We start from the raw sequence: 11,997 nt of genomic DNA, 5'->3' as shown, positions 1-11,997 counted from the left end.
TAAGTAAAACGAAACACGTACGAACTTAAGTTAACTACATAGAACGTACCCTAACCTAACCAACTAACGAACGTAACTATATCTATATATCTATATATATATATATATATATATATACACACACACATATATATAAATACATATAATACTGAATGCGTAAAAACAAAAACAAACAAATAATTCTATAGAAATATAATCTACGTAAACAATTGTCCCGTTAACAATAATTCCAGTAATACGAGATGAAAAGCTGCAGAGCTAGTCTACGGAATAGCATGGCACTGTTTTTAGTTGCTGTACAACATTCTTCACTATTGAGCAATATCATGTGGCTGTACATTTCTCGCCATCTATGGGAGTTCATCTGAATTAAATTTCAAAATCTTTTTAATTACATTTTTGTTTGACTTGTGTTTTATAAAAGAACACTCGAAAAACATGTTATGTAAATTAATTTACCATTTTGTTGGTTATTTAAAGAAAAGGTGAAATAAGTGACTTTTTAAAGTTGAAAAAAGATATTTTTAAAACAATTCTGTTTAACATTTAGTGCGTCCCCCGGAGGGACTACGATAAGTCTTCGGATTGACAATGCAAAATCCGGGTTTCGATTCCCCCGCGGTGGTTTGTTTGTAATTATGCACAAAGCTACACAATGAGCTATCTGTGCTCTGCCCACCACGAGTATCGAAACACGGTTTCTAGCGTTGTAAGTCCGTAGACATACCGCTCTGCCACTGCCCCCCCCCCCGCGGTGGACACGGCAGATGGCCCAATGTAGCTTTACACTAAAAAACAACAACCATTAAGTCAAGCTACCACGGGTATCAAAACCTGGTTTTTAGCGTTATAAGCCTGCAGACTTACCACAGGGCAACTGGAAGTCTTTCTTGTAAAAAAATATTTTATTCAGTTAAAAATAATTTAAAATATATCCGCAAAACATTTGATCGTGTAGTTTTCAATGCAGTAATGGAATTTCATCTTTTAAAAGTTATTTTTGAAATTCATTTTATAAAAATTATTTAGTTAATTTTACAATTTATAATTCTCAATAATTCTATAATGCATCTGTAACGTATACACACAAAATGTAATTTATAGAATATCTTATTTACCAACAACTGAAAACACGTGTGGAACATACTTTCAGATCAATATACATATGACGGTTGAGGAAAATCACTTGATATTTTAAGAAAACCGACCCTTGAGCAATTCCTTTTGTGAAGATTTTAAATTCAGAACAACGACAATCAAGTTTTCACACAATAGTAAGGAGTACAAAAGCTCTAGAGAAATAGCAATATAAAATTGGTAGTGCTTAAAAACAGGTCTTTAGACACCGAAAGTAAACCTGTTTTAGTTGAACTTCTTAAACCGGATTAATTCAGTAGTGGGTGAAGCTCATAGGCACTGATGGAATTTCCGTTAAAAAGAAGAAAATTAATGTATAAAGAAACTAAAAATTTAAACAAGAAACTTTCACAACACAATTCTTAAGGATATCACGCACTTTACTCCTTTACTTCATTTTTTCATTTTATGTTAATAGCGTTGAAAGTACACGAACAAATATTATCAACGAAAAATATAATATTTCGATCTAAATCACTTAAACATTACTTCTATATTTAAGGGTTTCAACAAAATTGCTACAAGGGTAACAAACGAATTATTCTATTCATTAAGCTGCGAATAACTTGTAGCTTTATTGTTTTATTCTACTACAAACTTCATAAGGACTATTAACTAAAAGGCCATGTGTATAGTAATAAATCAAGGTCTCTCACTGTTGATGAACCACAGAAAAGCAAACGAAAAAAGGATTTGGATTAATTCCCACAATTTTTCATGTTTGATCAGAAATTAATGTCGTGGAGTCTCCTTTACAGTTCTACTGAGGATGATGTGAACAATAAATTATTCAGAAATTACACTATTCAATTAAAGTTATTTATAGGTTTCTCGAGAGACAGTAACAAAATGTGGAGAGGATTTGTGTCAAGTCCACATTTCACAGTGGTCATGTCTTTATAAACTTAATGACTTTACCCTCCAAGTATTTATATTTACAAAACAAAAATCTTACCCTTTAGTTAGCTACGTAGACTATTTACTGAGATAAAACAGTTACTCTTTTAAGTATATGAGCTCTAGATACTAAACATCACTGTCACGTTCCACAAGATACTTCATCAATAACCCTACCACCTAGTTATATGTAAAATACATTTATGAAACTGCAAACACTTGTAAACATTGTGCAGTAACCAATAATACCATTCTGTAAGTGTTTGTTGATTAATTAGTTTCGTTTGAGTTTATTTACTGATTATAAGTTGTTGTTTTTTAAAGCTATAGCTTCAGTAAGGAATGATTTTTATTCAAACAGGTACGACATTTAAATAAAAACATTTCCTTGCTATAAAAGCCATAACTTGTAAAATAAAACTACTTGTTGATTATTACTTGCAATAATTTATAACATCTTTACTTGATAAGTGTCGTACAGTAAGTATCTTATTTATATTTGAGAAAAGGACTAGGCCTAGATAGTTTTTCATAGAAACATCATATAATTTCATGTTATTTGTAGCTTTTTGCATATTGATTCTGAAATTTTGTTTGTCAGAATTTAAAACAGTTCGTAATTTGAAACGAGATTACTTTTAAAACTTGTGTAAATTACAGTACAGGCTGTTTAGGCTGTTCATGTAACGCTATTAATTAGGATTGACATACCACAAGTCAAAGATTGTGAATAGACATTGTCTGATCATCGTGTGAACAGGTAAAACAGAGAGGAGGCCTACTTATAATCATGACTGTTTTGAGACAGACGAACAGTTTTGTTAGGTACTTTTGAAACGGTATTGTAGGCAGTGTAGATGTTAGATAAACACGACTGTTTCAATTTAAGTATTTTTGAATTTAGTTATTTTTAGAAGCGATAGTCTATCGCAAGTTGTTTTTCTTTTTCTTTTTTTTTTTACGTTAACCTAAGTGCATCGAGAGCAGCACGGACTCCGGGGCAAACATCCTCGCTGGGTTTCCTTTCTTTCTCTTTTTTTTAAACATTTTAAAGAACTTATTAAAAAGAAGATCCTAAATTAGGACAGCAACAAGCTCATAAACAAGGCGAAATCAAAGCAGCAGCCGTTTTTAGCTCACTGTATAAGCGTAAAAAAGTGCTTTACTACATAACCAGCTTTCTCGCTCGGGCCCCTGGGCAATTGCTCCCTTTGTCCCCCTGTCGACGGGTTTGTGCGTAACTGTTTCGGAATCATACTTTGTGTAGTTCAGTTGTTGTGAATTGGTGATTGTTATATTATTGCGTCATGTTACTAAAACCATCTAAGTTTTCCTAGTTGTTTTAATTGAGTATTATTACATCATAATATCTTGTAGTGTGTAGAACGTTCTAGGCCTCTGTTGGGCTATAAATACGGGTTCAAAATATAGTTCGATATAGACAGATCCAGACCGAATGATTGTGAGTCTAGCCATAAAGAGTGTATAGTGTCGATTTATAAAGTGAAATTATCATAAATTATATTGTAATAACAGAGTAGAGAAGAAGAATTCGTCTTGTCTTTTAAAATAACTGAACCAGCCTGTGTGGCTTTTGACAAAAAAGTGACAATTATTTAAAGTTCTGGATACAACTGTAATAACAAACAATGTAACGAACATTTGTATGTATGTTTGACTTGTTTTAATATATCATTGTAAAACAAGTGGACTGTTTGCTGTTTCTTTATTGTTGAAATTTATCGCCAACAAGTCACAGACACCTAATGTGAAAAATCCGGCCCATACACAAACCTTGGCAGTAGATATAGTATAATTATGGCTGTATTGAACAACACTTGTCTGTTTCTAGTAGAAAGAGAGCAGTTCATTAAAGCCCAAACTACGTTTTGTAAGATGTTATGTTAGATTTAGGATGTTTTAAGTGCGTAAATCTGTGATAATTAAAATATTTCTCAGTTTTGCATGTTTCATACATTTTAAAAACTTTACCTTCCAGTTTCTGCTCACATCCTGGGACGGTATGAGACCAGTGACAATTTCCTTTCCGAGGATGAAAGGCTAACCCGTCCTGGCATCGATGACTAGTGGCTCTGCCGTTCACGCACTGCCAGAAGTAGCTACAGTTGCCAGGGTTAGGATCTTGAAACAATCCAAATCTTCGCGGACAGTAAGGTGAAGGTTGGGCCGGTTCTGTGTGAAGCCACAAAGTTTTGAAATAGTTACAGTTATACATACAGATCATCAAACAAGATAAATGTGACCTTTAATAAAAAAAAAATGCAGATTACTAATCTCGCTGATTTGAAGATTTAATTTGCTTTACAAATTACATTTTGAAATACAAATCTATTTTTGATTGACTTCAAAGAATATTTCAGGATACGTTTTTGAATAATACTATTGTCAAACCAAGAAAATTAAAACTGTCCAGTAGGTTGATTAAATAGATAGAACGGCAGTTTGTTTGTTTGAGGTTACGTACAAAGCTACACAGTGGGCTATCTATGCTGTGCCCTTCACGAGTATCGAAACCCAGTTTTTAGCGTTGTAATTCCGCAGACAAACCGCTGAGCTACTGGGGGAGGACAGAGAACGACAGACAGGCAAACAAAGATAAGATAAACTTACGTCGTTCTTCACGATTTCTACATTCCACGTTGAATGGATAATCACAACGTGAATACAGAGGACTGATGACGTTGAACACGTAACCATCCTCACAAAGCCTCTGAATTGGTTTTCCACCTCTACACTCGTAGTATTTGTCACAATAGACAGTATCCGGATAGAACCCTGAAGATGAGGGACACTGGAACTGACAAGAAGCTAAAGTAGGCGAAAAGAAATTGCATTTTGTCACATTAATTCATTACATGTTTAAACAAGCTTCAAAATAATGTGTAAGATCAGTTACTATTTATCACGTGTAATGGCTATTTAAAATATACTGGATAACCAAAAATGTGAAATTATTTTGAAACTTTTCAAATTTCATAGTTGTTATATTCTTAATTTAAAAAAAAGGGAAAAAAAACAACTGGTAAGTAAGTAACCGGAGGCTAATAAAGCGGTTAAATATAATTACTTATAACTTTTTCTTTCTTTCTTTCTTCTTTTTTTTTTTTTTTACTACATTCACACGTACTGTAGAAATAAACGACAGAGAACCGTGATTTGCATACGCAGGATTTTGAAAGTTATTTGAAGAGCGATGAGTGCTTAAACTTTTAAAGCTATGAAGGTTAATGTGAGCTAATATTTTATTAAAAATATGAACATGTACTAGCTCTAACTGATACATTAACATTAAACATAACAGTTACGTTTAATTTATAGCACTTAGTTTTTACGTTATTCCCGATTATCCTTGCCTCTTAAGTTAAAGAGTCATCTTGACTTATAAAACTACTCATTGTTCACTAGTATTTCAAATGCCAAGAAAAAATAATAATAACTTTCTCCTGTAAATAAAAATATACAAATATTGTAAGAGTTAATAGGCTGAAAGTGAGAATTTCTAAAAGAAAATATTTCCTATTTTTTTTTACAATGAAGCTTATATTTGTTTGTAATTAAGCACAACGCTACACAATGGGCTATCTGTGCTCTGCCCACCACGGGTATCGAAACGCGGATTCTTGGGTTGTAAGTCCGCAGACATACCGCTGTGCCACTGGTGGGCGTGAAGTTTATGACAAGCTATTGTAATGTAGGTGTTTAAGCACGTGTATGAGCAAAGTGAGTTTGAAAACACGGCTTCCGGTCAAGCTCCTTTGTTAAGCGCCTAATTACGAACATTGTAAAAATGAGATTTGTTTCCTGAACGCTAGTGTGTCATTTGCAAACTTTTCATCGCATCCAGCGTTACTGGATCAGAAACTAAAAAAAAACAACAAAAAACAGTTTACTGGATCAGAAACACTTTAAAAACAATTTACTGGATCAAAAACAGTTTACTCGATCAGTTTAATTTTGGTTTTTGAATTTCGCGTAAAGCTACACGAGGATTATCTGCGCTAGCCGTCCCTAATTTAACATTATTATACTAGAGGGAAGGCAGTTAGTCATCACCACCCGCTACCAACTCTAGGGCTACCCTTTTATCAACAAATAGTGGGATTGACCATCACGTTATAACGCCTCCATGGCTGAAATGGTGAGCATGTTTGGTGGGACGGGGATTCAAACCCGCGACCCTCAGATTGTGAGTAGAGCACCCTAACCACCTAGCCATGTACTCGATCAAAAACACTTTTTTCGATCAGAAACACGTCAAGAATGGTTTATTGGATCAGAAACCCTTCCAAAATGGTTTAATGGATCAGAAACACCCCAAGAACAGATTTCTGAGTGAAAAATAACTCAAAAGCAGTTATCTGAAACAGAAACACCTAAAAATAGTTTCTTGGATTGCAGGTAACTCTGACAGTGTTTTTTGGATCAGAAACACCCCCAAAAATTGTTTTATAGATCAGAAATGCCTCCAAAATAGGTTTTTGGATCAGTGGTAATTCAAAAACAGATTTTGGTCAAAAATAACTTAAAGACAATTATCTGGAACATAAATAACTCTAAAACAGTTTCTTGGCTTAGGCATTGCTTAAAATAATTCAACTAACAGTTTTAAGGATCTCACAAACAGATTGAGCTGCGTTAAACGCGTAGCCTAATAGTTTTTCAATGGTTTATGTACTATCAAGAGGTAGTAACAGGAGTACATTGCTACTATATGTAAACTGCTCTAATTCATAATTCATTCAATGAAGCTCTTGTCAACTGGTCAGATGGATTGTACTCTGAACTTAGACATTACCGAAGTGTGGTAAGTTGTATTTTCAACCTAAATAACACCTCATGTGACAATTGGGCTCACCAGCGGAGCGTGTTCATCGGCATACTGCAGCTTGAACTTTGGACTTCATAGATGCAGCTCTCAACGCTAACTACTAGGTCATCTGTGGCATAGATACTGAAGGAAAGTTTTTCAGGATTTCTTTACTAGAAGATATTGATGATTAAACAATGTGTTAATATTTAAAACTTTAGAGTAATAGATTAGTAATTTCAATAAGGCAGTTATGGTGTAGCATGCGCTTTCTCGTCGGAAAGATTGCTGCAATATAAAATTCATTATGTGAATCTGAAGTATACAACTCCCTTACTCTTCTATTGGAATGAACATCAGTGATGTGGTTAACACATGCGCACTGAGAGGGACGGCATCATAGAATATTGTATATAATGCTGTGATCTCTTAATCCAGGACATCATCAATCTTCAGTCACCATTATTATTCCTCATGTAGTACTAAAATATGTGTGTCAATGTTTGCCCAAAGGGAGTTTGATTAAGAATGTCAGAAGCTCCATCTTTTTATAATGCTAAGCTTTCCAGCATGCCTATTTTGAATGTAAAAACGAATATGCCTCTGTGACGTTCTTCGTGACTGAGTAATGAGTCTTTTAATATGATTGCTGTGGGTAAAAAAAGATACCAAAAAACGGAATTTTCAAGATGTAACGTACTGGTAACAACTAGTTAATTGTAAAACTTTGACATCAGATCAAAAATTATTTTAAAGGCCTTTACAAAGACTTGTTTGATTGGTTCTTTGTCGTAATTAACAGTCTATTATAAAAGCTATTATTTAGATAACTTACTGATCAACTTAAAGCAATGAGCAAGTAACAAAAACTTCCCTGTTTTATGGCAAATACCGTACGGCTAAAATGTCCATAAAACCAACTTTTTCACTCTCAGAGTTTTTAGGTGAAATGAGTATGAACTTTATATACATCTTTAGTTTTATTAAACACTTAACTCTGAAAATAACCAGGAAAGTTACAAAAAACCAGTAAAGGAAATTATGAGAAACTATGGAAACGTATATTATATTATTTTGACATTATATTACGAGATATTTGGCGTTATATAACATATATTTTAAATTGTGTTGGTAAACATTTAATGTTATATTTAGTTACAGAATTATAAATTGTATTGCCTCGAAACAGAGGAAACTATACTGACACTCTGGAATTATTTAAGTTCTTCCAAACAATTACATCTCCAAGGGATCAAATAATCCAGGAACATTTGGCTCTTCAGACTCATCAGCTCTTGATCATCAACTGAAAATTCAGTTACATTCACTATGGTTTGTTTGAAGTTCAGCACAAAGCTACACAATGGGCTATCTGTGCTCTGCCCACCACGGGTATCGAAACCCGGATTCTAGCGTTGTAAGTCCGCAGACATACCGCTGTGCCACTGGGGGGCTACATTCACCATGACCAAATCTTTTCCACATCACTATCAGTCTAATCTCACGTTGTTTTATTTACGTTTCCTAAATAGATTAACTTGTCATTAAGACACAGACAGATACTCTCTAACGCAGAAATCAACCCCTTTACTCTTAATTTCACATAAAAAAGTTCAATTCTAGCTCTTTATCCAGACCAGTGAATAACATTCTCAGTTAATATTTTCATAAACATGAAATCTGGAAAGATTATATTAATGTTCTTTATTTATTTATATTGTACTGTATTTACATTGTACAAGTAAAGAGGAGTCACATTTTATCAACTACGATTCGAGGCATCTAGTGCAAAAACCTTGTATTTCCAGTTATACTGCACATGGTCAATACTGAATTATACTGCACATGGTCAATATTGAATTATACTGCACATGGTTAATGCTGAATCGTACTACACATGGTTATTGTTGAATATATATGGTTAATATCGAACAATACTGCACACGGTTATTGTTGAATATACTTCACATGGTTAATATGAACAATACTGCACACGGCTATTGTTGAGTATACTTCACATGATTAGCGGTCCAGTCGTTAGCGTGCCACAATTGTAGATCCGAGGTTCTGTGGTTTGCGCCCCTTTCCTCCAGCTCGCGCTCCTTTCTTTGGGGTTGTTCACGCTCTGTGAGAGTGAGGTTCAAATCCCACTATTCGATTAGAGTAGCCCAGGAGTTGGCAATTGATTGTGTTGACTATCATCTCAAAATTATGGACGGTTATCACAGATAACCTTCGAGTAGCTTTGTGCGAAATTTAACAAAGAAACAAATCTAAGAGTCTAATAAAATGTTTCCTAACGTGAGCTTCCATTTTTTACAAGTGAGTTGAACGGTTTGTAACTGAACAGGTTTCGCCAGTTCTGGTCAGATTTTAATGACTTTATAGTAGTGCGTTAAAAATAAAAAGTTTTTAAAGGAGCATGTAATTCTCATTTACAAGAAATAAATTCTAAACGTACTCTAACTACTTAATTTGGGCTGGTTAAGGCAGATGCCTTAAGTACGGGGTTTAATCTACTTGTTAGCATGCCCGGACTGTGAATCCAAGGGTCCATGGTTCACGTCCTTTGCCACAAAAAAAAACCCTTCACACTTTTGGGTTTTGGGTGTAGTATAAAAATGATAGTCAAATCTACTACTTGATCAGACAAAACATAATTCAGTAGTTGTTGGCGGTGGGTACTTTTTGAATAGATGTCTTTTCTCTAGTCTATCAGCTCAAAATTAGAGACGGTTTTTTGTAGATAACCCTTTGTGTAGCCTTGCGTGGATATCCGAAAACAATTTTAATCGAAACGTTCGTATATGTTTCTTTTAACGTATGGTTGATAAATGTTTGTTGACTTGGACAAAATGAAAACAAAGTGACGACATTTCCGACCCGGTTTTCCATCCCTAAGTCAACACATATCTACGCATTATCTCATTTATTTAATTGTGTGTATCCAAAGGTTACCCCACATCCGTTCACCTAAGTATCTACAAGAGCTTGACTTGTATTTTTAATACTTTACTGAACCTTGTTTGATCGACTATTCTAATACGAAAAGGTCAGCTTTCATTTATGTTTCACTTTGGAAAAGAAACATTGCACGAGGAATGTTGTACCGGTCTGTTAAGTATTCGTGAAGATGTAATAAAGTTATTAAGCCTAACTAGAAGCAGATAACTCGTACGAAAGAACTCGTTTGCATGCCACTGCCTACGCCATACAAGGCTCCTCGTGACCCAAAGTTGGAGCGGGAAGCAAGTATTTAGGTCGGAAACATTCTCCCGTTTCGCCAACGAAACATATTTTGTCGTCTCTGTAACGTCAAGCCTATCATATTTACAGACCTTCACCTAAAAAAAAACAAACATTAAACTGATGTTCTTAATATTTAATAGACTTTGCCAATCTGCATGACTACATGAACTTTTAAAGAGACACGATAAATAAGACGTCTGTACTCTTGGTCAAAAGTGAAAAACAATAAAGACGCCAAATAGTTTCAAGGTAAACATGAACAGGAAATATTTCCCCAATTGGTTCTATTTTTATTACCTAAAAAATCGAGATCCAGCTTATGTCTAGACAAAAATTGTCTCTATTAGTTTTTTGCCGTTTCTGCTTATTTTACATTTACCCGATTCGTTTAATTTGGTGTTTTTAAATTCGCCGTTGCAGGGTAATTGTAACTAAATCTTCACTAAAAATAGCTGTTTTTTTTGTGAATATTGTTTTAATCTGGGTCTAAACTTGTTTGTTTTGTACAATGCCAAAATTGGTTTTTAATACGACTCCACTGTTACGAAAACTGAAATCGATATACATTAAGTCAAAAATGTTGTCTCCAAATCGAGACAGGAGCAGTCCATACGAAACTATCCAATATGGTATCACATTGCCAAAATCATTCTGTAAAATAATACACTTTATGGCTAAACAGGGACGAACGTCAGAGTACTTTGCGTATATCAGAATAATTGCGTGGGCTTTCGAAATGTTCGAATGTATACCGTAAGTCTGGACTCGAGCACAAAAACTCTTAGGAAATTCATTTCTGTGCTGAATTATAGAAAATTTCACATAGTTAGCTTCTACATGCCTCTCGTTTAATTTGTATGGATATGAACATATGATTCTGATTTAGTCAAACACAATCCTATAAAATCTACATTTTCATATTTGATGTTTTATATTTTGTAAACATCTTTGGCCCCTTAAGTATCTATAGTAATTTTATAAGTTTTGTGCATTACATAAATATTCACTAGTTTATTGTTATACATACATCTCATTACGTAAAAAAAAATATACACTAATCAAAAACGGCTAAAAGGAACTGTTTGTAAACTCGATGTATCGTTACACTACTTGGTGATATTTTATTGGGCAGAAAGCATGTTTGTTACCTGATAAAACACGATATTTTATTACACTAATCAGTGATACTTTATTGTGAAGGAAACCTGGAGCTTGTTAAAACACGGTATTTCTCACCCTAATCCTTGATATTTTGTAGCGAAGGAAACCGGGAGCCTGTTAAAACACGATATTTCATCATGCTATCAATGATTATCTAATGTGGAACTGGTCAAAACGCAGTGTCTGCGCTAATCAGTGATATTTTAATGTACGAACGGCAAGATCGGGTCGAAACAGGATGTTAAATTACGCTAATAAATAATAAATTAATGTACAGGAATCTTGGAACATGTAAAACACGATGTTTAATCACGATAATATGCGAAACGCTACAGCAGACTCTGTTTCTGATTTTTAAAACTGTTTTTGGGTAAAAGTATGATGTAATGTTTTTGTACCTTGTTGCGATATGTAATGTATTTTTGATAATTCTTGTTTGGATTAAGATATGAAGTAATGTGCTTTTGTTATATTGTTTGGGTGAAGGTATGATGTAAGGATTTTTATAGATCTCTTTTGTGTAGAGGTAAAGGTATAATGTTTTTTGGAACTCGTTTGTGGTGAAAGCATGATGTAATGTGTTTTTGATAGATCTTGTTTGTAGTGAAGGTATGATGAAATATGTTTTTGATAGATCTTGTTTGTGGTGAAGGTATGAAGAAATGTGTTTTTGATAGATCTTGTTTGTAGTGAAGGTATGATGAAATATGTTTTTGATAGATCTT

The 11,997-nt window shown here is 34.0% G+C and overlaps 1 protein-coding gene across 1 annotated transcript in view; it reads right to left on the bottom strand.

Moving 5' to 3' along the window:
• The window catches only part of LOC106457611 (protein obstructor-E-like), a 26,152-nt gene that overhangs the window by 9,820 nt on the left and 4,335 nt on the right, over positions 1-11,997 (bottom strand). Inside the window, exons 2-3 of the mRNA XM_022383610.1 lie at positions 4,666-4,863; positions 4,027-4,227 (exon numbers count right to left, since the gene is read on the bottom strand). Of these exons, the coding sequence (XP_022239318.1) occupies positions 4,027-4,227; positions 4,666-4,863 (399 nt within the window). The remainder of the gene's footprint in view (positions 1-4,026; positions 4,228-4,665; positions 4,864-11,997) is intronic.

The sequence above is a fragment of the Limulus polyphemus genome, unplaced genomic scaffold (assembly GCF_000517525.1).
Source record: "Limulus polyphemus unplaced genomic scaffold, Limulus_polyphemus-2.1.2 Scaffold351, whole genome shotgun sequence".
Lineage (NCBI taxonomy): Eukaryota > Metazoa > Arthropoda > Merostomata > Xiphosura > Limulidae > Limulus > Limulus polyphemus.
This window is presented reverse-complemented; position numbering and strand designations above follow the sequence as displayed.